Source organism: Corvus hawaiiensis, chromosome 28, assembly GCF_020740725.1.
Source record: "Corvus hawaiiensis isolate bCorHaw1 chromosome 28, bCorHaw1.pri.cur, whole genome shotgun sequence".
Lineage (NCBI taxonomy): Eukaryota > Metazoa > Chordata > Aves > Passeriformes > Corvidae > Corvus > Corvus hawaiiensis.
Window position 1 is genome coordinate 3,686,756 of NC_063240.1, and position 27,064 is coordinate 3,713,819.

The 27,064-nt window shown below is 60.2% G+C and overlaps 1 protein-coding gene across 2 annotated transcripts; it reads right to left on the reverse strand.

Moving 5' to 3' along the window:
- Positions 1-716: 716 nt before the first annotated feature.
- On the reverse strand, positions 717-26,621 carry LINGO3 (leucine rich repeat and Ig domain containing 3). 2 transcript variants are annotated; one of them, XM_048287901.1, is made up of 3 exons: positions 25,817-26,621; positions 14,053-14,156; positions 717-4,117 (listed from the first exon to the last, which is right to left on the reverse strand). In XM_048287901.1, the coding sequence occupies exon 3, from the start codon at positions 4,082-4,084 to the stop codon at positions 2,270-2,272; it is 1,815 nt and encodes a 604-aa protein (XP_048143858.1). In that variant the 5' UTR covers positions 4,085-4,117; positions 14,053-14,156; positions 25,817-26,621; the 3' UTR covers positions 717-2,269. The 2 variants fall into 2 exon arrangements, with proteins under 2 accessions (XP_048143858.1, XP_048143859.1); XM_048287902.1 differs by lacking the exon at positions 25,817-26,621 and adding an exon at positions 24,880-24,962.
- Positions 26,622-27,064: the final 443 nt, after the last annotated feature.

Below are 27,064 nucleotides of genomic sequence, written 5' to 3' on the forward strand. Positions count from 1 at the left end.
GAGGGATGGATGGAGGGATGGAGGGATGGATGGATGGATGGATGGATGGATGGATGGATGGATGGATGGAGGCATGGATGGATGGATGGATGGAGGGATGGATGGATGGATGGAGGGATGGATGGAGGGATGGATGGAGGGATGGAGGGATGGATGGATGGATGGATGGATGGATGGAGGCATGGATGGATGGATGGATGGAGGGATGGATGGATGGATGGAGGGATGGATGGAGGGATGGAGGGATGGATGGATGGATGGAGGGATGGAGGGATGGATGGAGGGATGGATGGAGGGATGGAGGGATGGATGGAGGGATGGATGGATGGATGGAGGGATGGATGGAGGGATGGAGGGATGGATGGACGGAGGGAGGGATGGAGGGATGGATGGATGGATGGAGGGATGGATGGAGGGATGGATGGAGGGATGGAGGGATGGATGGAGGCATGGAGGGATGGAGGCATGGATGGAGGGATGGATGGATGGATGGAGGGATGGATGGATGGAGGGATGGATGGAGGGATGGATGGAGGGATGGATGGAGGGATGGAGGGATGGAGGCATGGATGGAGGGATGGATGGATGGATGGATGGATGGAGGGATGGATGGAGGGATGGATGGAGGGATGGATGGATGGATGGAGGGATGGATGGAGGGATGGATGGAGGGATGGATGGAGGGATGGATGGAGGGATGGATGGATGGATGGAGGGATGGATGGAGGGATGGATGGAGGGATGGATGGAGGGATGGATGGAGGGATGGAGGGATGGATGGAGGGATGGATGGATGGAGGGCACCCTGTGAGAGCAGGACAAGGTTGGGGGGATGTTCTGAGCAGCCACCTGTGGCCCACAAAGCTCCCAACCCCTCGGATGCCACTCTGGGATGCCAGTCAGGGGATGGGCAGATGTCCCCTCCAGCTCCCAGCCTGACCATCACTGGCTGGAGAAGGGACATCCAGGTGGGGAACGTCCCTGCAGGAACGGGGACAGAGGTGGGACGTGCAGCAACCCCCAGGGTGCACATGAGAGGAGAAAGAGGAGGAGGAAGCAATGAACTCCCTGGATCCTCCAGGTCACATCCAGGCTCTTCCATTCTGGCTCCATTCCTTCTCCCACACACAAAAATCCATGCCCTGAGCTGCCAGGGCAAAGCCTGGGAAGGGGTGGGATGGGAAGGCAGGAACCGCCCCTGTGGCAGCAGGGAGCAGCCCCGGGGACATTGACCCGTGGTCCTCAGCGCCGGAGGGTGCAGGATCCGGGGTGGAGGTGTCAGCCAGGATGTTCTCCAGGACTGCTTGTTCTCAGCTTTTCCTTCCTCTTCTTCCCCGGGCTGTAGGGTCTCCCTGCACAGGACGAGCCAGGTCCTGCTCTCCTGCAGACTTCGACTTTGCAACTCAAAGAAAATGAACCCAAAAGTGCCTTTTGAACCCGCAGGAATCCCAACCCCCCTCAGGCGGGTGCAGAGATGGGGCCTTGCCTCACCCTGGGGCTGCTCTTCCCGATTTTAACTATCTTGGCCTCATTTCATCTTTTTATTTCCCTTTTTCTTCTCGCTGACACCTCCTCAGAGCCCGGCCCTGGGGGGTTATTATTGCTTGTGCCGGAGCGTCCCCGGGCACCCACGTTGGCAGATGCTGGGTCTTAAATCCACAGATGGGAAGCTCTCAAGGCACATCTGTGCCCGGGGGGGGGTCTGTCTTTGCCAAGGGGCTGGGGGATCCCCCCAGCTCGGCACAACCTCCCCAGTCCCGCATCGCCCCGGAAGACATTTCTCTTGGAAATTCATTTTTAAAAAAGAAAAACAAAAAATTGGACCAAAACCCCCAACCAACACCAAGAAAAGAACCATAAACAACTACCAGCAAAGTTTTTTGAAGAGTCCCTTAGAAAAAAAGGGAAGGAGGGGGAAAAAAACCAGGAAGCATTTTTCTCCCAGGCCCAAACGCTGCTGATCTTTTGGCTCGAGAAATGCATAGTTGGTAGCAAAAACCTCGCTACATCGGGAGCCCCTGGGACGGCCCCTGAGCCCTGAGGGCTCTCCATGGGGCCAGGACATCGGGGTCATCCCTCCCCGACCCTGAGGTCCCCACAGTTCCGACCCTGCTGGCCTGTGGCACCGCTGTCTCCAGCCACATCCCAGCACAGCAAGGTCACGCTGCCAGCTCTGGGACACAGCCGGTGCTCCCACAGCCCTGCCAGCCCCGTCCCGCCGCGGCCGTGCCCAGGGCTGGGCAGCAGACAACGGTTCTCTGGGAGAGGCTCAAATCATCTTCATGTTGAACTTCCTGGCCCCTCCTTGGCCGGTGGTGGTGGTGGGACCATCCACCTTGCGGAAGGAATACTCCACGGAGAAGTTGTTCTTGTGCTGTCCCCGGCCGCGGCTCCAGACGAAGAGCAGGAGGAAGCAGAAGAGCACCACGCCCAGGAAGGTGATGCAGCCCATGGCTGTGGAGACCAGGATGGTCTTGAGGTCCAAGGTGAACTTCAAGAAGACCTGGGTGTCGTTGTGGAAGGTGTCGTTGAAGTCGCTGAGGTACAAAGTCCGGTTGGCGTGGTGGGCGCCGTCGGCCAGGCGCCCCTTGACCGTCAGGGTGGCGAAGTAGGTGTCGTTGCCACCGGCGTTGCTGGCGATGCAGATGTAGGTGCCGCTGTCCTGCACCTGGGCGAAGCGGATCTCCAGGGTGCCCCCGGGCAGCACCGTGGCCCGCCCCGTGCTGCGGGTGGTGATCATGCGGTGCTGGGGGGACACCCAGGCGATGGAGGGGTCGGGCTCCCCGTCGGCCCGGCACAGGAAGGACACGGACTGCCCCTCTCGCGCCGTCACGTGCTGCAGCTTCCGATCCCGGATCTTGGGCTTCTGGCAGGTGAAGTACTCGAAGAGCACCGAGTCCGGGAAGTCGCGCAGGGCGTTGCCCTGGATTTCGGGAGGTGAGGAGCACATGGGCTGCTGCCCGTCGAAGTTGAGCGTCTTCCGCCGCTGCAGGATCCAGAGGAGCCGGCAGTCGCAGGCCAGGGGGTTCCTGTCCACCCGCAGCGTCTCCAGCGTGTTGACCGAGTGGAAGGTGCTCTCCTCCAGCGTGGACAGGAAGTTGCTGGAGAGGTTGAGCAGCCGGATCTGTCTCAGGCCGGAGAAAGCCTGTGGCTCCACGGACACCAGGAGAGCGCCCACGATGTGGAGCTCCTGGAGCCGGATGAGGTCTTTGAAGGAGCCCTTCAGCACAGTGCTAATGGGGTTGTAGGACAGGTTGAGGTACCGCAGGTACACCAAGTTCCTCAAGGCAGCGGCGGGCACGGCTGTGATGTTGGTGTAGGTGATGGAGAGCGAGGTGAGGTTCAGGCCCTGGAAGCTGGTGGGGGACACCTCCTCCAGCAGTGGCCAGTTGTCGATCTCCAGCTGCAGGAGGTTGTAGAGCTTCTTGAAGTTCTGGTCCTCCAGCGCAGAGATGCTGAGGTGCCGGAGCCGCAGCACCTCCAGGTTCTGGAGGTAGGACAGCGACTCGGCCGAGATGGAGGTCAGGTTGCACTTCTCAATGGTCAGCTGCTCCAGGCCCAGCAGCCCCGAGAAGGCGCGCTGGGAGATGTACACCAGGTCGTTGTCGCCCACGTCCAGGCTCTTCAGGTTGCGCAGGTCCTGGAACATGTAGTCCAGCAGGATGACGAGCTTGTTCTCGCTGATGTCCAGCAGGGTCAGGTTGGTCAGCTTGGTGAAGACCCCCGGGGGGATGAGCTTGAGCTGGTTGCCCCGCAGCCGCAGGGTCTGCAGGTTGAACAGGTTGCTGAAGGCGCCGGGCTCCACATTGGAGATGATGTTCTCGCTGAAATCCAGCTCCTCCAGCAGCGGGTACGGGGACAGGTCCCCGGGGTTGAGGCAGCGGATGCGGTTCTTGTTGAGCTCCAGGACCCTGGTCTCGGTGGGGATGCCCTCGGGGATGGCGGTGAGGCGCTTGCGGTGGCACAGCACCGAGCGCAGCTGTGGGGCGCACTCGCAGCGCGCGGGGCAGGCGCCTGCCCGCGGGGACAGCAGGACCACGTGCAGGGCCAGCACCGGGAGCCACCATGTCATTGTGTGGGGCATGGTCTAGGGGCTCACTGCCGTTCTGCCATGCGCCTGTGACGGAGAGAGAGCGGAGTCAGCGGGGACAAAGTCCTGCCCGGCCCCACAGGTCGCCTGTCTGGGAGCTGAGACTGGACAGCGCTCCCCAAGCCATGGCCCATGGGGCTGATAAGGCCCCAGGCCCTCCAGGAAACCCTCTGGATCCCTTTTACCTTCTGTGCAACCTGGGGATCCTGCCCTGGGCAAAGCTGGGATAAACGAGCCTCAGTCTCCAGCAGAACAGGGAAACTGAGGCAGGGGCAGAGGTTTGTGAGAGGAGCCAGGGCTGCAGACCCACACCTGAGCCTCTGCTCCCCCTGGCTCAGCCCTCCCTGTGCTCCTGATGGTGCAGGCACGGGCGGAGGGGACCTGAGCACCCCGGGGTAATGGGGGGCACAGGGACACCCCAAGGGCAGGGCAGGAGCAAAGAGATGCTGGCAGAGATGCTGCCAACTCGTGACACAGGTGGGATGCTCCACGCCGTCTGGGGACACAGGTGGGGTGCCCCACGCTCTCTGGGGACACAAGTGGGGTGCCCCATGCCCTCTGCTCCCGCTGTGAGGTCTCGTCCAGCGGCACAAATCCTCCCCAGGCCCCCGGCTCGGTGGGGTCCCGTAGGACGGGGGATGCTCGGTGCCGCACGTAGGGCCCGGTCCCCGTCCCTGTCCCCATCCTGCCCTCCTAAAGAGCGCAGATTAAGGCGGCCTCGGGCACAATCTTTGCCGAGGAGGGATTAACACCGGCCCCGCGGCGCCGTGCCCCGGCTGCCCTCCTTTCCAAGGATTAGCACTTCACCGCCGCTTTCCCTTTTCTTTGCTTCCCCTTCCGTGCCCCAAATCTGCCAGGCTGCCTGGAAACGCAGCTCCCAGCACCGCTGCAAACTCCTCAGCCGCCTTTCCTTAATGAAGCACGGTCATTAACCTAATTAAGTGGCAGAGGTGCTCGGTTGGGGAGCTGCGGGGAGGTTTTGAGCCTGGCAAGAGAATATTGGGGGTACCACGAGCAGGGCCAGCCCCTCCAGCCACCCCTGTGGAGGTGCAGTGAGCGGGGCACCAACCCCTCCAGCTCGGGGGGCTTTTTCCCATCGCTCCCACAGCACTGGGACAAACTGGGATGCTGCCCCCGAGGGCTGGTTCCAGCTCTTCCGACTTCCAGGGAGCCCAAGCTGTGGCTCCAGGGAGTCCTTCACAGGCTCCCTTCTGTCCCTCTGGGCACATCAGGGACCCCAAACCTGTCTGTGGGAGCCCCGCAGGATGTGGGGTGAGGGAAGAGGATGGTGTGACATCTGTGGCTGCTCAGGGCCATCGAGGTGTGGCTGCAATGTTCCACCTTGGTGCCACTGCAGGTCCTCAGTGCCCAAAAGCTCTCAAAAAGGCCCATCTTGAGGTGGCTGCTGCTTGGCTTAGGGAGTGACAGAGGGAGAGCGATGGGGACCCCGGATCCCCCTGAGAGATGACGCTGGTGAAGCAGGGACAGCAGGAGCTGGCACAGCTTCACACCCACTGTGCTGAGGACACAAAAGGCTGGTGTCACCCTCTCTCCTGTCCCCATGGGCACATGGGAACAGCCTCAGGTGGCTGGGGGGGTCACTGACCCTCTCTGTGCTCATGTCTCAGGGAAAGATGTGATCTCCATGGATAATTTCCTGTCCTGATCCTATTACCCAAGCGGAGCAATTCTCCGGGATTGAACCCCTTGCTCAGCGCACCTTTGGATGATCTCGAGGAGCGTTTGGACAGCGCTCTCAGGGATGCCCAGGCTGGGGTTGTTGGGGTGTCTGTGCAGGGCCAGGGGCTGCACTGATGATCCCTGAGGGTCCCTTCCAGCTCAGGATATTCCAGGATTCCGTGATCTTTTACAGACGTGGGGATGTGGCACTGAGGGCCAAGCGGTGTCCTTGGCAGTGCTGGGGTGACAGTTGGACTCGGTGATCTTAGAGGGATTTCCAACCTCACCAATTCTATTCTGAGTCTGTGACACCTTTTTCCTTTTTCTCTTTTTTTTGTGCGCGTCTTAATTTTGCCACATTTCCCTTTTTCTTCCAACGAATCAAACCAAGAGGGAAGTGTCACCGTTTCACACAACCACAGGATTCACAGCTGCTGGATGCAGCTGGGGGACAGTGCAGTGGGTCCATCAGCCCCACTGCTGCCCCTGCTCCTTTCTCCCCTCTCTCCAGCACTGCTCAGCTTCACTCCTTGCACCAAAACCCCTTTGGGGACTGGAGGTCCCCAAATGCCACCTGGGCACTGGAGCTGCTTGGCAGCCTTTGCCTTCCAGGAGAGCCACATTGTGAAGGCTCTGCCTGGCTGGTGGCCCCAGGCACCTGAGCTGGCTCTGGGGTGACGTGGGGGCAGCTCCCCTTGGTCCCCTTGGTTCTGGAGGCTCCACTCTTCCTCTGCCCTGGGGCTGCATGGGAAGGATGTTCCCAAACACGACCTGCAAACCCGCAGGGCAACCCCCTCCCCATTTATTGTGCCATTTATCTGTCCTGTTCAGTGTCTGTACACTCAATAAAGGCGCCCTGATGCCTCTTTAATGGTGTCCCACGCTGGGCCGTACCCAGTGCCCACCATCCCTCCGTGCCAGCCCTGGGGGGACCCAGCCCTTCCCCTCCCTGCCCCGTGTTCATTATGGATGAGCCCGGGGTAACCCAACTCCACTTTTGGTTACTACTGCGGCCACCTGATCCTCTAAGCAAAGCTCCAGCCCTGCTGGAGTTGTTTTCCCTGGCAGATGGAGAGCGGGAGCTGCAGCCCTGGGCTCACCTTCCCTCTCCACAGCCGGAGCACCAGCCAGCCCTGCTGGCCCACAGCCCCCACCCATGGGTGCCCCACTGACCCCTCAGCAAACCCCACAGCGGGGTTAAGGGGTGCGGGATGAGCCATTCCCTGCAATTCCAGGCAGATGCCAGGTCTGGAGCAAGGCTGGCTCTGCCCCGCGGGTATCTGCCGGCCCCAGGGCATCCCGCAGAGGAGGGGCACAGACCCTGTGTCCCTGCAGGGACATCTGGGGCCCTGCGGTCCCTGTCTGTGCCGGGCAGGGCCAGGCGGAGCCGGGCTGTTTATTAATAGCTCATTACGGCGATTGTGCGGCGCTCTCCGGGCTCGCCCGGGCCCTGGGGAGCCAGGGCAATTAAGATCCAGAGCGAGGCCTAGATAGAGGCTCTTCTCCTCGTTTAATTTATTTTTAAAAATAACAAGCCTGCCGCACACAGCGCTGGGGACAGAGCCAGCAAAGCCCGGGGCTGAGGGGCTGCAGTGGGGGAAGCAGAGCAGAGCAATTTTTGACAATTTGGACAATTTTGTCAGCCCCTGGAGCAGCCCCCTCCTTCCCTGCCTCATTCCCTCTTTCCCCACCAAGATTTGTGACTACTATGATTTGTCCCAGCCACCTGCAGCACAGAGGAACTGCTGCTCTCCAGCCACCCCAGCTCGGGGTTACCCAGAGCAGCTGGGGCTGCCCCTGGATCCCTGGCAGTGCCCAAGGCCAGGCTGGACGGGGCTTGGAGCAGCCTGGGACAGTGGAAGGGATCCCTGCCCATGGCAGGGGTGGAATGAGATGGTCTCTAAGGTCCCTTCCATCCCAAACCATTCTGGGATTCCGTGACTCCTGCAGAAGGGATTTTGTTCCCTCTCCACCCTTCAAACGCCTCCCGCTTCTGTGGCACAAGCTTGGCCCTGCCAGCTCCTCCAAGAGCAACTGCTCCTCAGCTGCCATTATTGCTCCCTTTTTCTGAATAAAGATCAAAAATGAACCCAGGTTGACATTTCCAGGTTCCCCTGCTCGGACATCGCATGAGCACAAACACCTCAGTCAGAGCGAGGTCTTGTTTCATCCTTCCCTTGATGTGCAGGATGGGAAATGCTCCTGCTGAGCCCTTCTCCTTCCAGCACCCCACTGCTGCTGCTCCAGGCCAGGCCCCTTCGTGGCGGCGGCCAGAGGCAGCCAGAGGATGCTGCTGCATCTTCCCAGGGATGCAGGGAAACCCCAGCAGAGGATGGAGACCCCAAGGCAGGGAAGGAGCAAATGGGGCACAAAGTGATGCTGGGACCCTCACCCTGAAAACATCGCCGGGAGGGTAACACCAGTGCTCTGTCACACGGGTATCAGGGAGGTGCCAGTGCCTTGTACCAGTGCCAGCATGTCCCAAACTTGGCTCGAGACTGGTCAGGGCTCCTACAAACACCAGCAGCTGTTGGGAACACCCCGAGCGCTGCCCGCTCACCACTGCCCGGCCCTCACTGTGAGCCAGCCCTGCCTGGCAGCCGAGTGTCCCCACACCCTCCCTTGCTCCCTGGCTGCTGTCCCCAGCCCGGCTCCATGCCAGGGAAGGCAATGCCAACCACGCTGGGCCGTGCCAGCATCCTCACAGACACTCACCCTGCTCGGCCCCGGCGCGGGGGCTCGGGCTGGGGCTGGGGTTGGATGGAGCGTCCGAGCATCCTCGTGGTGTTCCCAGCTCACTGACAGCTCGCCAGGACTGCTGCTGGACTCTCCATCAGGACAAGCTCCGTGTGCTTCCCCGTCCTGGGGCGTGCCCTGGATGAGATCTCGATTCCCAGGAACAGGAATTGGCTGGATCAAGCAGGCTCCATGGGCCCGAACCTCCCCAAGCAGCTGGCAGGGCTCGGAGCAGAGGATGGGGCACCCTGATGCTGATGCCAACAGTTCCGTGGCTCCAAGCTTTGCCCATGGGGAAGGAAAAACTGCAGCCAGAGCTGCCCCCGGACAGAGCTCCTCCAGACCTGAGGCCCCAGTCCTGTGCCAAAGCCTGTCCAGACGTCTGCTCCTTCTTCTCTGCTGGAAAACCCCGAGCCCTCAGTTACACCTTCCAAAAACACCCCTCCCCCTTGTATGATTTTAGGCTGAAAAGACAAAAAATGAGGGTCCCTGTGGTCTGCTCCATGCTCAGCTTCATTGGTGACACCACCCACACTGCCCAGTGGCACCACGGGCTGCTGGGGATCTCCAGGGGGATTTTTGGCATTGTTCAGAGCTGGCAGAGCAAAGTTTGATGCCCAAATGGGAAGCCAGGGAATCCAACTGTGTTTTTCCAGCTGTTGCTGCAGCTCAGAGCAGAGCCCAGATCCCAGGGGCACTGAAATGAGGACCAAAGGTGACCTGTGCCACCCTCCAAAAACAAACCTGTGGCTACTGCAGCTTTATTTTATCCTTTGCCTCGAGTCTGCAAAGTCAGTGGGTTTGGGGCCATGCTGAGCTTGAAAAAACCCCAGAAAAGACAGGGGGGCATGGGGAGGAGCTGCAGGAGCATCCCTTGGACCTTCCCTGGCTCCTGGGGTGACACCAGCAGGTTCCTCCCTCTGCACAGAGCAGCAGAGAGATCCTGGCTTATGCTGGGGTGTGGAGGGGATTAAATCAGAGCCGAGACAGAGACAAAGAGGCAGAAACTGGAGGGTCAAAGGAGGCCAGGGATGTGGCCAAGCCTCAGCTCTGGTGATCAGGCAATTAACAAGCCAAGCATGAGAATAATCCAGCTGAAACAGGGAGAGCGGGACAGAGCTGGGGGTAAGAAGGAGGGAAATCAATCACCAGACCTAATGGAGAATTATCCAGGAGAGAGTTATTCCTAATCCCATCAGGGGCTGGCTGGGAAACAAATTCTCCTGGCTCTGCCACTCTCAGCATGTTTTTCTGGGTCAGGGCTGGGCTGGGCAGGGTTGGAGGAGCAGAGGGAGAACCAATGGCTGGGTGGGCACTGAGGACACCCAGCAGGGTCCCTCCAGAGCATCTTCCCACCCCACAGCACCAGGCAAACACCTTGAGGGTCGTCAGGTCACCAAGTGGCCAAGTGACCATCCCCAACAGCCCTGGCAGAGCCCAGCTGGGCTGTGACCATGGTGGCCGTGCTCCTGAGGTCCCTCTCGAGGCTCCTCAAGCAGAAGCAGATTTTCCTGGCAAGGCACGGGAATGGGGAGGGGGAGCGTGGAAGGAGCCGTCTGTGCAGGAGCCAGGCGGCGGCTGGGTCACCACAGAACATCCCCGAGGGTGGCTTCAGGGACGGCTCGAGAACATGGAAAGCTTCCACAGAAGGGAGTTATTTTGGTGAGTGGCAGCTGCTGCCTCTCATGCGGCTCCTCCTGCTCAGCAGCCCCAGGTCTCGGGGCGGCCGAGCCGGTGCCAGAGCAGCTCGCAGGGAGGCAAGATCCACCCTTCCTTCCCAGCAAACCTGGTGTCTCCACGGAGCTGTCTTCCCACCCCAAGATCCCATCCCGAGTCCTCGGCAGCCGTGGCCACAGGACTCTCCACTCCTCTCCCACGTGGAAACTCCCAGCCCTCGCAAACGCCGCGAAACCCCAGAAGCGAGGATTCCCCGATGAGCCACGGCACCAAGGAGACAACCCAGAAGAAGCCACCACTTATTTTTAGAGACAACCTTATGATTCCTGAGCACGTGGCCCAGGCAACGCTGCACAGGCAGCCCCAGATTGGCCGCAATCTGCTTTTCTTCTTGACAGACATCATGTCTGAATCTCTATCTCCACAAGATGCTCCCAGGAGAGGAGACATTTAGAGACGACCACAACGTACAACATTTCTGAAAGGTCACTGCCTGCGCCAGGCAACGAGGAGCAGAAGCCACTCATCAGTCACAGGGGCTTTGGGGAGGTGTTTAATATTCCATGAGCATCTCTATTTCTCTTCCAAGGATAACTCTTCTAAAAGGAGGGGAGCGGGGCAGGGCAGGTGGGTGCTGGGCTCTTGTTTCCACCCAGGGTGAGTTGACTGAACCACCAGCCAGAGCTGAATCTCGACTGCTGCTGGGAAATGGTGGCTGAGAGTGAACCTGACCTGGATCTCAACAGCCTCAGAACCAGCTGGATGACACGGGAGCAAAGGCTGAGCTTCACTCCCCCTCTTCGTCTGCATCCCAAACCACCTCGTTGCCACTGAGCTGTTCCACTAATGCCACCAGGAACCCTGGAGCTGAGCTTCAGGCAGTGGCTGTGGTCCCTGGAGGGACAGCAGGGGCTCTTTTTTGAGGATTCAAGGGAGAACTTTTAATTTGCGGAAGCCCATTTGCATCAGGGGCAGGATGAGGAGGGGCTGGAAGGCAAGTGCAGGTGAGAGCCCACAGCCCCCAGCCCCAGGACTTCCCGGTGTTTTCCCATCTCAGTCTGTCACCAGGAGCAGGCGCTGGCCACAGCCCCTGTGGTGTCCTTGTCCCTGAGCACCCACCCAGCCAGGAGAGGCCCCAGCAACGAGGTGACAGCCCAGCTCTAGGAGACTGCCACTGCAAACCCACTTTTGTCCTCTCCCACCAAAGCTGGGCTTTGCAAAGGTGCCCATCCAAACTGACCTGCTCCAAGGCTTGCCCGGTCTCAGGTTTCTCCCCAGCCTGGGAGGGGGGACAAGGAACCCCTGGCAACTGTCCTGGCACCTCAGTTTTAGGGCCCACATGACATTTGTTGCTGCTGGATGCACAAAAGACGAGCCCACACGAGCCCCAGCAGCACAGCTGTGACAGGCATGGCCACCGGCAGAGAGAAACAGGGCCACGCTCCTGGTGAGGGCTCCGGCCCCCACAGAGACACAAATACAGAGCATTAACTGGGAGAGGGGAATTTGTTCCTTCCCCTGCAGCTGCCTCCCGCTCCTGAGCTCATCTCTCACCCTCCGCACCAACCACGGCCTGGGAGCGCCCCACGAGCAAACCTGAGAGCAGCGGGAGAAGCGCGGCTGAAGCCACGTGGGAGAGGACAGCGGCAAAGTGCCAGACCTGGCCAGGAGGACATCCCCAGGCACAGCACTGGGGCCGTGGTGGGGACACCTCTGGGGCTGGGACACCTCTGGGGCTGGGACACATCACCCACAGGAGCAGCACAGAGGACGTAAGACCTCGTCACAGGAGGGGACCCTGCACCTTCGCTGCTCCAAGCCCGGCAGCTCCAAGCCAGCAGCTCCGTACCAAACGAGGTGCCAGGGCAGGGTGATGATTAACTGGAACAGGAAGGCAGAGGCTGTAATTAGGCACCTTCCGGAGCGCTGATGGATGACACTGCTCGGGGGCGTGCGGAGCGCTGGCGATGCTGACGTGCAGCCGCCCCCCCCGGTGCCAGCACTGGTCCCAGTGTGGCCAGCAGCGCCCAGCAGAGCCCTGCCCTGCTGCTGGACGGTGATTTCACGGTGATTTCAGTGCCAGCTGCCTCCCACGGGCTTTGCCCCAGCACACGACCTCATTTGTCCAGCCGGCCCAGCCGTGCCAGCCCTCGTTAGATCAGCTCGTTCATTAAGCTCAGCACTACAGTGACGCTGGCCTGAGCCCCTCGGGGGGCTGGCACATAAATCACACCTTGATCGCTGTCACTGGCTGCCAGCGCTGGACCTCTGATGGCAAAATCTCCTCCTAATCCCTCACCTGAACTGTGCTGACACCAGCCAGGGCAGTCGCAGCCACCCCTCCGAGCTTCTGGATAAAACAACGGCTCTTTCCAGCCCTGACCCTCAGGAAGGACCCTGTTCCCGAGGCCTCAGCCCCAAGGGAGCCTTCACCCATGGCAGGGGGTGCCCAGGGAGCCCAGCTTCCCTCTGGAGAGGGAGCCTGGAGTCCTGGCTGCTGCCAGCCCATCTCTGCAGCTTGGCGGGGTGATCCATCATTCCAGAGGCTTTAATTCGACTGGACTGCTGGACATGTGGGCAGAGGAACAGACTGACAGGCCAGACTGACGGACAGCTGCCTGCTCTGAGGCCAGCAGGGACAGGCAGCTGTGGCTGGAGCACAGCCCGGTCCCAGCAGGATCACTCAGCTCCGCAGGAAAGCAGCTCGGAGCTCTGCGGGGGCAGGGGGGAAAGGGGCGGAGGTGGAGACCCCGATCTGCTGGAAACCCTGCTCGGAGTGGGAATTCCAGCCAGGAGGAGCATGGAGTGACAGCTTTCCCTCCCCCTCCCAGCTCTGCTCAGCATCAGTCCCAGGCTGAGCGCGTTTTTGAAGACCCGTCCACAGCTGCTGCTGCATCGGGGATTTTATTGCCATCCCAGATATGATCATGGCAGCAGCGAGAGCAAAATGCCATCACAGGGGTGGAATGACATCCCAATCCATCCCTGTCGCGCCAGGCGGGAGCGAGACCAACCCCTGAAATGATCCCGGGGAAGGGGAAGGGGACAGGGGGATTCACCCCAGCCCTGTGGAGCACAGATCCCTCCTGGCCTCGCTGCCCAGATTCCAGAGGGGCCCAGCAGAGCCCGGGGGGATCCAGCTGGGCCACCCCCAAAACTCCCCCAGGCTGGAGGCTGCGGCAGCGGTGACATTTGGAGCGAGACATGCTGGCGTCAGTCCCCAGATCTGCAGCTTCGGGGCATCAGCTGGGGCCGGGGGACCAGGAGAGCAGCTCCTTCCCCGTGTGCAGCCCCACGAGGATGCCAAAAGTCAGAAATCTCCACGGTGGAAGGGAAAGGGGACAGTGGGGCCGTGTGGCTTCACTCCTTGTCCAGCATCTGGATGGCAGAGCAAGGGCAAAGCCTGCAGAGCCCCTCTCCCAGCTGATGGACTCCCAAATCCCAGGAAATCCATCCAAACCCCAAACCACTGCCCCTCAAACTGATGCTGCACGTGGATCCTGGCACGGCCATGGCTTGGGGTCCCTGCTGGGGCAAAGGCTGGGGTCCTTGCAGTGTCCAAAGCTGGGTCCCACTGCTGCCTGCCACCAACCCTGAGCAAGTCCTTGAGCTCAGCACCCCAGAGCTGCATATCACAGCCCCACCTGAGGCACTTCTTGCTCATTCTGGGGTGGTGACACCAGGCTGGAGATCTCCCGGCTGTTCTGTGGGATAAACGTCCAGCTTGGCTGTGCCGAGTGCTCCTGCTGCACAGGGAGGTGGGGACAAGGAGGGGGATAATGCCACCGAGCAGGGGTGGCCACGAGGTAAAAACGAGCTGGATTTTGAACGTCCCAGTGCACAACCCCCAATCCCACTGGAATTCTCACCGTTCTGCAGGTCCGGGGCCGCTCCGACATCGGGATCTGCTGAGGCATCGGAGCCCAGGAATGTTCAAATGGCGAAGTGTCCAGCACGGCCAGCCTCGGCTCCACTGCACAGAACAGCACAAGGAGACCACGGTCAGTCCCCTTTCCCCAGTGTCTGCCACAGAAATCCCAAATAAACTCCCCCAAAGTGCACACGGGCACATCCGGAGAGGAGGAGCATCCTCAGCGCTGCTCCAACCAGACCATTGCAGCTCGCCTGGTTTTATCTATATAAATATATATACAAATATAAAATTCTATCACACGTTGTGCCCTGAGGGATCCTCTCCCCACCAGGAGAGTGTCCGAGCCCAGCCCTGCCGCGGGCAGCTCTGGCTGGAGCAGGACAGACATGGCACTGCCCCTCGGGAATCCTGCAGGGATTGCAGGAGGGGATGGCACCCACCCAGCGGTGCCCACAGCCCACGAGGCCCCGAATTTGGGAAGATTTCACCCAAACGTGGAAGCAGAAGTGCCACTGGCAAGACCCCCAGTCCCGTGTCCACCCCCCGGGCATTTTGGGGGAGTTGGGGGGTCGAGAGATGCTCCCAGCACTGATGCAGCAGATGCTGGACAAATGATTTGCTGTGGTTTTACTAAATTGCTTTGAACTCTCTGGATCAACCTTAATTCTCCTGTTGCACAGAAAAGGGAATTTAAACAGCTCCTTTTGTGCGGAAATCCCGGGTAACAGCCCTCAAATGTCCCCGACTCAGGTCCCGTTCAGCGACACCCACGCAGAGCTGCTGCTGCTGCAGCTCCGCAGCTGCTCTGTGCCTGCTCCAGACCTCGCTCAGCTCCCTGCTCCTGCCCGGCCGAACTGCCCCAGGGCAGCAGCAGCAACCAGGGGGGGTTAATTCCTGCTGGGAGAGGCCTGGGGAGCCTGAGGCAAAGGAGCTTCCCACGGCAGGGATTTGCTGGGGAATGGCAGAGGAACGAGGAGCCGGTGCTGCAGCAGCAGGCGGCCCCGGGGGCACAGGGATCACAGCCCTGGCACATCCCGGGAGGACGGAGCTCTCCATCCCCCTGTGCTCCTGCAAACCCCAGCGGTGTCCACAGGCTGCTTGTGGATGGGTAAATCGTCACTTTTGGTGTTCCTGGGGAACTGACAGTGCCCAGCACTCTGGAAAAGCGAAAATTCCTCCAGGAAAACAGCATCGCCCCGAAGCTGAAGTCAGAGGGATTCCCTTCAAACCTGCAGGCTCGGGCTCAGCCGTGCAGGGACGGTGCTGAGGGTTCCACATTCCCGGTCAGCCCCAGGCCCCTGGGGGCTGTGAGGCTACAGGACTTCACCCAGTGCCTGGCAATCCCAGCTCATTCCCTGCTCCAGAACACCTGCCCCTTGTCTGCTCTGCCTGAGGGACCCAGACTTGGCCCTGGAAGGGCAGGAACCTACACTCCCAGCTCCCAGAAGGTCACAGTGTCCGTGGGATACGCTGAGCCCTTCACCCCATGCAGTCGGTGCCAGGGATGCAAATCCCACGTGGGATGCGTGGAACTCTGTCAGGGACCCTCCCCAGTAAAGGAGCGGCACTAAAATCCCCCATGGCAACAGAAATCCCCTGCCCTGGGCATGCCAGAGTTTCCTGTTGGAGCCAGGGGATGCACCAGCCCCTCCAGGAAGGAGGGATGGGACAGCAGGGAGAGCTCAGGGCTGGCAGCAGGATCCCATCTCCTCAGTGCCCTGCGGCACAGGGGGCTGGAGCACACACGTGTAGGAGTAACTCACACCCAGCACCTGAAAGAACAGCAAGAATGACCCAAACCGAGCCCTGAGATGGGGAAACACCCCAGAAACACCTGGGCCTGCCCTCAGCACCTGCGGGGGGAAGCTTGCGGCACCACCAGCAACTGCAGCTGGTGCAACTCCACGAGGAATTTGCCTCCAGGGGATGCAGTGTCCCCGCTTTCAGGGATTTGGGCTCCAGGGGCCGATGCATCAAGATCTGTTGTAGATCCCTGGGGCCGCTCCAGTCCTGGGAAATGGGATAACTGGGAGGGAAGTGGGTTTGGTTCACTTGCAGCACCGTGTGTGGGACTCACAGGCTGCAGCATTCCAGTGGGGATGGAGCAGGCTCCGCGGGCGATGCTCGGAGCCAGCGCCATCCAAGGGTTAATCCCAAGCACAGCAGCTCAGCCGCTGCTCCCCATGGCCAGGCTCCAGCTCCGGGGATGAAGAAGGCAAAATTTCCATCCAATTCCAGCAGGCTGGACACAGCCACGTATTTACTGCAGACCTGCTGGGAGCAAACTGCAGCCAGCCCAAACGTGCTCAACTCCCGGCGCTGAGCAGCCTCTCCTGCCCTCCCTGAGACGCTCTCAGCCCTGCCCGAGCATCGGGAACGTGAAATTTAAGCTCACTTAGAGACCACCTGGGCCTGGCTCCTTAGGTGAGCCCGTCACTCCCAGCCCTGGGAAGGAGCATGGGCTCAGCTGATGGTCTCGGCATTTGTTTTTGGCAGCTCCTGGGTCACTTAGCAACCTCTGGCTCAGGTTACCTGCGGGGGTTTTGTCTGCAAATACATTTTAATCCTTGTGAAACGGGACCCACCAGCACGTGGGCGAAGCGGCCTAAAGCCTCCTTGGGTCCCACGTGGTGACACCAGCACAGCTCTCCGGCCCTCTGTGTGTTTGTGCCACCAGGGTCCTTGTCACCTTCTGCTCCTGTGCCTTGTGTTTGACTCAAAACTTGGATTTGAACTCTTTTCTGGGCTACTCAGTGCAGGAGCCAGGAGAGGATTCTCCTCTCCATGGGTACCACGTGGGACCTGCTTCTCCGTCAAGGAGCTTCCAGTTCTGCACACGGGATCCTCTTGGAAAAAAGAAATTCAGCAGCAAATCCCAAAGCCAAATAGGACCCAGATGTCCTGGAAATCAGCAGAGACCTCCAGAGGACCAGACCAGGGTAAACAAGCCAAGCTCTTCTAAGGCAGGAGCATCCCTTGGGATGTGCACAGCAACTCTTCCATGCATGGCAGCAAATCTGGCTCGTCTCAGACCTCTGCAGAAAGGGACCTGGGGGTCCTGGTTGGTCCAAGTTGGATCTGAGTCCCCGGTGTGTCCTGGCAGCCCAAAGGGCCACCGTGTCCTGGGGGGCACCAGGCCAGGGAGGGATTGTCCCGCTCTGCTCTGCACTGGGGCAGCCTCACCTCCAGTGCTGGGGGCACTCTGGGCACCACAAGATCAGAAGGGTCCAAAGCTGTTGGAGAGTGTCCAAAGGAGGGACACGGAGCTGGGGAAGGGTCTGAGGAGCGGCTGAGGGCACTTGGCTCGTTCAGCTGCAGCAGAGGAGACTGAGGGGAGGCTCCTGGGGGCTGCAGCTCCTCCCGAGGGGAGGCGGAGGGGCAGGGGCTGAGCTCTGCTCTGGGACAGGGACAGGAGCCCAGGGAACGGCTGGAGCTGGGTCAGGGCTGGGCATGGAGCTCAGGGAAAGGTTCTTCCCCCCGAGGCTGCTGGGCACTGCCCAGGCTCCCCAGGGAATGGGCCCGGCCCCGAGGCTGCCAGAGCTGCAGGAGCGTTTGGACAGCGCTCTCAGGGATGCCCAGGCTGGGGTTGTTGGGGTGTCTGTGCAGGGCCAGGGGCTGCACTGATGATCCCTGAGGGTCCCTTCCAGCTCAGGATATCCTGGAATTTTATCATTCCATGGACCCCAGGACACCCGATAGTGCCCAGGATCTGGCCAGTGTCGCACCACCCTGGTGTCCAGGAGCACTAAGCCAGAGACTCATTAGTGTAATTAATGTCAGACTTCCCAGCCAGCTGAGCTTCCATCTGACCTTTAGTTATTGAAATATGAACAACAAAAATGACACATTATCACAGAGGAGGTGTCACAGGCCGCTCATTTGAAATCCACCTCAGTGGCAGGCCCACAAAGAGTTTCTTCCTGCAAAGTAAATGGGAAAATTTGGAAAACCCTCCAGGGAGGAGGAAAAATTCAGCTCCACACCAGCACAGCAGGGACACGGCATCTCCCAGCTTTGGGGGGCACAGCCAGAAACAACCTCAGGGAGAGAAATGGAGGGAGAAATGAGGAAGAGCTGTTAAAAATAAAACAGAGGAAAAAATCTGCTTCTTAGTCTTGAGAAAGTCACTGAGGTGGAGAGAGCTGAGCCAGGCCCCAGTGGCACAGGACTGAGGCAGCAGGGACAGGCCCCAGGCCATGGAGTGATCCCTGCATGGGCACAGCTCTGCCCAGCATGAACTCAGGGGCAGCCTGAGCCAGAGAGAACCTCGGGGCATGGAAAAAACCCGAAAAACCCCGGCAGCATTGTCTGGTGCTGGATGAGCCTGACCCAACAGATCACAGCCCTGTTTGTCACTGCAACAGCAACAACCTGGACCTGGATTTCCAGAGGTTTCCAGATGCTGGTGCAGGCTGAGCAAGGCAGGGGAAGGCAGTGGTGCCGATCCTGTCGGGATTCCCCACGCTGGGAATTGCTTTGCCACAAGGCTGGTGCTTGATGGAAAAGAGACCCTGAAGGTAAGAGGAGAAACCACTTCCTGAAATGTGGAGGGTCCAACCTCCACAGTAACTCCTGGAGTGACTTCCAGAGCACTGGGCATGGCTGGGGGGGATGCTGGCATCACCCACTGCACTTCCCAAAGGCTCCTGCCCCTCATCAGCCCCAGGAATAAGCACTAATGAAGGCAGGATTATCCCCCCGCTCCATTAGGCACACTTGGTTAATATTCCTGCTTATGGAAAAAGGTCACAGCTTCTCTCTCACTTATGTCACTCCACCTTCATTTGCAATTGCAGGGTTCTGCTCCTTTTCCATCCCTAATTAGCGTTCAATTACGGGGGCCCTGCTCCAGCCCACCACCAGGCACAGGTCCTGGCCACGCCACCTCCCTGGGCTTCCCTGTGCAAAACTGACCCAAGAGCAGCCTCTTCTCCTCTGGCAGCACGGAGGGAACCAGATGGACTTTGCTTCAAATGGGATTTAAATGGAAAAATACAAACCAGCTCCTTGTGCCAATAGTGAAGGGTTGGCGTCCAGCTGTCCTGAGTGTGGGGAAGGTCAGCCCGGGTGACCCTCTGGAAAAAGAGGCCAGAAGCACCAAGCACCCTCATGGTTTGCTCTTCTGGCTGCACCACTGTGAAGGGGTTGGAAATTATTCCTTCCACTCTTCCTGAGGGAAAACAAATCCTCCACCCTGGAGATGGGGCTGAGGGAGTTTGAGGGCTCAGGGAGAGCCCCTTTAGTTCCCCTGCTCTGCCCTGCAAACCTCTGCTGCTGCTGCCCTGCGAGGAGCACCGTGAGGACCTTGCTCAGGAGGCTTGAGAAGATGGAAAAGAGCCTTCCCAAGCCTGCCTGAATCCCCCTCGGTGGCACATGGGCTGGCAGCTCCGTGTCACAGCCACGGCTCAGGGTGCTGCAGGGCCAGGGGAGCTGATCCCACAGAGCAGCCATCAACACCCTCCGGATGTTTCAGTCTGCAAACGAACCCCCTCATCCACCGGGACTGAAACAGCAGCTGAATGGAGCAGGAAAAGCAATCCAATGCCTTGGGGGGAGTTTTCTGGAGAAGCCGAGGATGGGAATTGAGTCGGAGATCAGGCAGGTCCCTGTTCCTGCCGCTCCTTCCCTCCCGTGCCTGCTGGAATTTGCTGTGTGAAACAGCCACGGTGTCCCACAGACCCAGCTCTGAAGCCAGCAGGGGCTTCACCACCTCGCTGGCAGAAGCAGGACTGTCCCCACCACCCAAACTCCCCCCAGTTCCCACACAGCTCTCTGGGGACATCGGAGTCCTGTGCGTGACAGGGCTCAAACGCACCCAGGGCAATAGGAGGCAAAGAGGGACAATATTTGGTTTAAATTTTTCCTCAATTCCCTTCCCACTGAATATTTTCTCTTCTCCTTTCCAAGAACTTCCTTTATTTCTCCCTGTCTCCCTCTAGCAACAGTATCTGGGAGAAACAATGAATTTTTAATAGGAGGGGGCGGTGGGAAGAGGCAGACCCTGAGGCAAGGAGAGAAAACACTGATCGGTTAAATCACCCCCATCAGCAGGAAACCACATTTAAGGGAGAGGGAGCCTCGTGAGGACCACACAGCCTCGGGCAGGGTCGTGCTCCCCCCTTCTCTCCGAACCCTGCGGATGCTGCACAAATCCCAGCCAGGGTGAATCCTGCTCAGAAGAGCTCTCCCAGCCCCTCCACACAGCCCTGGCTGTGGCTGATGTGGGGCTGGGGGTGCAAAACCCCAAGCAGCTCCTCGCACAGGGAGGGGAACCCTGCAGCCCTCCTGCCCCACAGCACTGGGGTTGTTCCTCTGCAGCACCTTCCCTGGGAGGGTGGGCAGGCCCTGGCACAGGGTGCCCAGAGCAGCTGGGGCTGCCCCTGGATCCCTGGCAGTGCCCAAGGCCAGGCTGGACATTGGGGCTTGGAGCAGCCTGGGACAGTGGAAGGTGTCCCTGCCATGGCAGGGGTGGCACTGGGTGGGATTTGAGATCCCTTCCAACCCAACCCAATGGGGATTCCATGATCCCAAGGCTGAGGTGTACCCACCTCCTGCTCCCCATACCCCACGCTGCTCTGCAGGGCCAGGGCTCACCCCCACGGAGCTGAGGATGCCCAGCTCCCCTCCCTCAGTGCCTGGCCCTGTCTCCCCATCACAGCCTGAGCCTAAATTTAGTCTCTGGTTCTCTTTTCTTGTAGACACAACCGGTGCTCTGAGTCAAAGTCCTTTCCCATGAACTCACTGTTGCTTAATAAAGCACAAACCCTCAGAGACCTCGATGCTGGGATCTGTCATTTTAATTCCCAGTGACACTTGTTCCTCTCCGCTCCAGTATGTGGCCGCTGCTATTTTGGTTGGCACATCGGGAGCTGAACAAGGAGCCCTGGCGCTCCAGATCTGAGCCGGGCAGAGCTGGGACAGCTTTGAAAAGCAAACCCTTCTGATGGATGGAGCCACAAGCGGCAGCCAAGCTTGTGGTGGTATGAAAAAATCAGGGGAAGGAAGGCAGGGAAGCATGGGAAGATCTGGGCTGAGGCAGAGGAAGGAGGAGGGCACGTGCCGGAGCTGTGTCCAGCTTTGCCGCTCAGACAGACTGATCCTGCCTCTGCTCCCGGCCTTGGAGTGCCCATGGGGATGCCAAGGCACCACAGCAGCCTGGGGATCACAGCCCAGACCCTCCGTGCTTTGTTTTTAACTCATCCCTAGCAAAGCTGTTTGTGTTTGCTCAGATTCTCCATCCGGCTCTCTGCTGTTTGGTTGTTCTGGGGTGGGTTTGGTGCTGTCCTCAGCTCGTCCATCTCACATGGAAAAGAGAGAATGGCAGCCCCTGCCGAGGCCTGGGGAGGACTCTGCTCTGCCCCCACCAAGGGCCATTTCCCCACTTTGCCCCCCATGTCCTGCCCAGCTCCCACCTCCGGCACCCCACAGACCTGGGGCACCTGGGGGGTTCCAGCTCCAGCCCCAAAACACCACGGCTTAAACGGGATCTGAAGGAGAATCCAGCACATTCCATCGCCAATGGCTGAGCAAGGCCCTGGTCCAGCCTGTCCCACTCCTGCGTCCCTGGTCCCACATCCCCTGAGCCAAACCTCATGCAAGCAGCTGCTTTGTCCTCCAAGGTAAACCCTGCAAAAACTTCACAAACAGAAAAGCCAACCGCGGGTGCCCAAAGCCTGCTCTGTCTCCCTCCCGCTGCCACCCGTGGCCCTTGGCAGCGTTTCCAAGCGTTCTCCTGGGATTTATTGCTTTTCATCTCCTCTCACGTCTCTGCTCTGAACATTTCTGCCCTTGCCTGTTTGTTCTGGGGCTTTTCCAGGGCTCACAGAGCGGCCCTTTGGGCTCTGGTAGCACCTTCCACCCTCCCTGCAGCCCCACGGACCGGAGAGATCCTGCAGGATGCTCTGTGATGCTCCCTCCGACAATTCCATCACCGCTCCACAGCCACACGCAGGACTCTGGCTGTCTGAGGGACTGTGCCACCCTCTGCAGCCAGGCCTCCGGACCACATCCACGTACAGGCAGGGAAACTGAGGCACGGGATACACACTGAGGGGCTTTGGAGCCTCGTGGCGAGTCAGCGTCACTGGGGACAAGCCCAGGGATGGCCTCGCTTGGCTCCCGCTTCCCTCCCCTCGGAGCTGTGGGATTGGGGACGTGGGGAGATGTTGCTGGTGACAGGCGTCCCACCCGGGCTGCCCACACGCGCCGGCGGCACGGGAATCGCCGCTGCCCACGCACAGCGCGCCCGGCCACGTGCTTCACATTCCCAACGTTATTCCCAGGGCTTCCAGCAGCTCGCTCCCATCCCAGGGATGCGAACGTGGCAGCGACGCGGCTCCGAGCTGCCGGAGCAGCCCAACTCCTCCTGCCTTATGGCAGCTCTGACTCCTCACAGAGGGAAGAGGAGCCGTCTGCTCGCTAGTGGGATGCTGGGCAGGGGAAATAGGAGTGATCCGGCAGCCAGGAGTTGGGAAAAATCCATGCCACCAACATGGATTGAAAGCCTTTAAACACTGAGAGCAGCCGGCGCCGTGTCCGGTGGGCTGTGAGTCCAGTGTTTAATTCGGGCCCAGGAGGGAAGAGCGGGGATTAGGTTTGGGCCTTGGAGCCAGGGACGAGTCCTCTGGTGAGGCAGGATTAGCACAGCTAATAACAGCAGACATTCCTGAGCTCTAAATGCTACAAAATAGGAAAAAAGCCCCTGGCCCTGCTATCTTCAGCCAGGGATCAGCAAAAGCTCATCCCCCCGGAAAGGCTGAGCCTGGCAGGAGCCGGCTGTGCCTGGGATGTGTCCCAGCTCTGCCCAGCACAGCCACGTCCCACCCTGGCCATCGATGCCCAGGACAGGTGAAACACAACCCAGCCCCTGTTCCTCTCATCCTCCCGCTCCCTCCTCCAACGGGGCAGGATAAAAGCAGAATGTACAGATTTTTAAACCAACTCTTTCCTGAAGCTGCTTCCCCTCCTGCTCCCTGCTCTTGGGATGCTCCTCCAGCTCTTTTGCAGGCTGGGCATTGGAGAGCATCTTCCCCCAAGATCAGCCCACAACCCAAGCGCTGTGGGAAAGGCTGCAGATACCTGAGTGGGGTTTTTGCAATCTGAAAACCATAAGAAATCTTGGGTGGACTAAAAATCACCTCTTCGAGCTGCTCTGGCCAAAACCCAGCTGGCCACCACCAGTCCTCCAGCAGCAAGAGGCAGCAGCTCCGCTGTCTCCCCTCCATGAGCGCCACAGGACCGCCGGTGATAAAAACATCAGCGCAAAATTAAACCAGATCGATCCCAGGCCGCCCAACTGGCAGCTCCCCAACCCATCTTCAATTATTCTCCCATTTAAAGGACGTGCAGCACGTTCCCTGCCGTGCCCTGGGGTGCCGGGATTTTATCCCCTCTCCCTCCTGCAAGGGGTGATGGAGCAGCGGTGAAGGGCAGAGCTTTGGGGTGCAGAGCAATCCCAAGGGCCCCCCACTTCCCACAGGGTTACTGCAGGGTTCAACACCTGCATTTTGAATTTTAACCCACACATGACCATATCACTGCTGGGCAACTCTGCTCTGCGAGGGCTTTTTGGTTTTAATGCCTCATGTTTTGATTGAGAGGTTTGTAGGAACTTTCCCTGCCTGGACGAGGCTTTTCCCATGGTGTCACCCCTACATCAGGGCTGGGTTTTGGGGTCTCCATCCCGCAGGCTGCACATCCCCAGCCAGGGTGAGAGACCATCCACAAACCCAAGCAGCAGCCAGGAGCTCTGCCAGGCCCAGGCTGGTGTTCACCAGGCCACCAAACATCCCCAATCCCGGTCACTTCCCGCTCCAGCCGCTCCGGTTCCAGTGCTCCTCACTCCCAAGGGCTGGGTTTGTGCTCCGGGTGCTGCCAGGCTGCGGAGCTCGGCACGGCTCCACTCTCCATCTATTTTACAGGCACTCTGCCTTCTCCTGTCATCCTCTCTCTTCCTGGTTGCTCTTTTCTCCTTCCCAAAAACCTCAGCTCAGGGTAAGGCTGGGCAGGAACAGAAACAAACGTTCTGCCTCTGCGAACGCCGTGGGAATTGGAGCACCTTTTGTCAGGTTTTAGCTCAATCCGCTTTGCAAGTGGATTAAGGAACTGGCACAAAAGTACTCTGGATGGAGAGTGGGAAGAGGCAAAGGCTGCTCTTCCAGCTCGGCAGTAGGAGCCAGGAACGCTGCGCTTGCTGCCTGCTCCATTTCCCCGAGAAACACAACCCGGTAACATCAGCGGCTAAAGCAACCCTCGGAATTTTCGACAGGAGAATCCGCCTAGCCCTAAAATCCGGGATGCTCGGGGAAGAGGCAGGAAGGGCCCTGGGGTGGCGAGGAGTGAACGGGCAGCGCCCGGGGGGAAACACGAGCGAGAGGAGATGGGAAAAGCTTTCCCGACGCCTGGCGATGCTCGGACTCGCTCGGCTGTGCCGGGGAAAGGGGCTGCGAGCGGCGGCCCCAGCCCTAAAGGGGGGGACTGCGGGTACCGGACCCCCGGGAGCGCCGGGGGATGGAGCCGAGCAGGGGCGGGCTGGACCCGGCGACACCACCGCCACCCCCTGTGCGACCCTGCCCGGGGGCACCGGCGCCGCCCACAGTGCCGAGCCCCCTCCCCGGGCACAGCCGGGGGCTGCGGAGGGGCCTGGCGGCCGCGGGCGGTGGGCGCAGCCGGGCAGCCCCCCCGAGCCGCTGGCGGCAGGCGGAGGAGGGAGGGATGGAGGGAGGCTGCGTGTCCCCAGGGCGGCGGGGGCTCGGCGGCCGCCCCCCGGCGCCACGTGTGCGGCCCGGCACGACCCTCCCCGGCCCCGGGACCCCGCACTCACCGCTCGGCTGCCGCTGCGGGGCTGCCCATGTTGCGGCGGCGGCGGCGGCGCGGGCAGAGCCGCAGCCCGGGGGGCGGCGCGGCGGCGGCTCCGGACGGACCCCGGCCCGGCCCCGGCCCGTCCCCGGGGGCGGCGCGGCGGCGGCAGCGCCTCTCCAGCCGCGTCGGGCCGTGCGCGGAGCCGCCCCCCGCGCCCCCCGCCCGGCCGGGGGAGGGACGGGGCCGGGGGCGATGCGCGGCCCCGGGCGGAGAACGGGCACGGCCCCGGAGGAACGCGGGGAAAGGCACGGGGGGTCTCCTCCCCGCGCAGCCGTGGGCAAAGGGGAGGGGATGCTCCCGCCGGGCAGCCTGGGGTGCCCAAGTCTCGGAGTGCCCTGTGTGGGGTCTCCGACCCCATGTCAGCACCATGGGGTACCCCCGACCACCCTGCTTGGGCTCCCCCAGCCCCACTCCGCACACCCGGGTACTCCCCCACCGCCCTGCCTGGGCTCCCCCCATGCCAGCACCCACAGGTCCCCACCTGCCACCTCGCCTGGGGTCCCTCAGCCCCATACCAGCACCCCCAGATACTCTCCCACCCCTGCCCCATGACAGCCTGTTTGCATCCCCCTGCCCCGTGTCCCCCTGCCTGCCCCAGGACAGGGTCTGGGGGCCACCTCACCCTGAGCTGCCCTCTCCGCACTGGAGGTGGTTGTGGATTTGTGGATGAACACAACCATTTCCCCTCCATCCCATGGGAAATTGGGGCAATCCGGGCACAAACAGCACCGTGACCTCAGGAATGAGCACAGCCCCCAGCCCAGCCAGGGCTCCTGCCTTTGTGCCCTGTGCTGGGCTCCACTGTCCCTTGCAGCAGTGCCAGGGAGATGCCCGGCTCATGGGACAATGACCCGGAGCCCCCCAGCAGCACCCCCATCCCACACGGGCACAGCACTCACCATTGCCCATTCCTCCTTGGAGCTCTCCTCTTGCTCCCCTTCGCTCCTGCCGAAGCCTCCCAGAGCTGTGGTGATTTGGTTAATTGGGCTCTGAGGATGGCAGAGGCCAATTCCCTCCTCGGCTCTGACTTCCAGCATGGAATTGTTGCTCCTCTCCACTCATCACTGGTCAGTCCAGGCTGGCCTTAGCCTTGCTGGTCCCTGGCCTCAGGGGCCATGGACAGCTGATGCACAGCGCCTTGTGCCCTTGATGTGCTGCGTGCCAGCTGACCAAGCACCACCTGAGCCATTCGGTGACATTTGCTGTGTCTGACAGCGCTTTTCAAGCAGGGTTTGGCAGCATCTTCTTCACTTTCCAGCTGAGGAACCTGAGGGCAGAACTCAGGGGGAAGGAATGGGGCTCAGCACTGGACCCCAGGCGGGTCCAATGCCGTGGTTTTGCCTGGACTGGCTCCGTTTGTGCAGGATTTTGTCAGGAGAAATGCCAACAGCTCTCCCAGCCTTGTCGGTTCCACTCCCAACTCCCATCCCTTGCTGCAGCCCAGCGCTTCTGCTGATGGAGGTTCCTGGTGCCTCCTGCTGCTCGCTTGCTCCGGGATGTGGATTTATAATTTCATTGCAGGCACACGCAGCTCGGGCTTTCCCATTTGAGCTTCATCCCCAGCCTCAGCCCTGGATCTGCGGTTAAAACCAGGAGATTTATGTGGCTGGGAAGGAATTTCATTGTTGTTTTAAACAATATCAACTTATCTGCTTAGGAAAAGATGAAAAATCCAGGCACGGAAATCGTGGCTGGTTTAGTTGGGGATGGATTTTTAAGAGGCCGGCGTGGGGGGGAGGGTGTGCCGGAGCAATCCACGTCTCATTTCCATTCCCCGGGATGGAAAGGTGATTCTGGCTAATTTGAACACACTCATTAAGCTGCTGTATCAAAAGCACAGAGTCAATTAAGCAGCATCCCCCCTGCCCTGGCTCTGCAGGCTGCGCTGCTCTAATCAGGGATGGGGGGGAATTGCTGCTGCCTCCACACAGCTCCCGATCCCTGTGCTGGGAGCCAAGGGCTGAGCTGACTTTGCCTGCTGGAAGATGCTCTCCTGCCTGCTGGCCAGGGTTAGAGGTGGTTTTGGGGGAGCAGGCTGCTGATAGTGCACTGGGGGAGCTGGGGGAGCCCCAGGTTGGAGGGGGCTGCTTTGTCCTTGTCCCCTCCCCAAGCACCTCACCAGAAAATCAAGTTATTTCTGTCTTACT

Coding starts and splice junctions, on each gene's coding strand:
- LINGO3 (XM_048287901.1), bottom strand. CDS start 4,084: ATGCCCCACACAATGACATGGTGGCTCCCGGTGCTGGCCCTGCACGTG.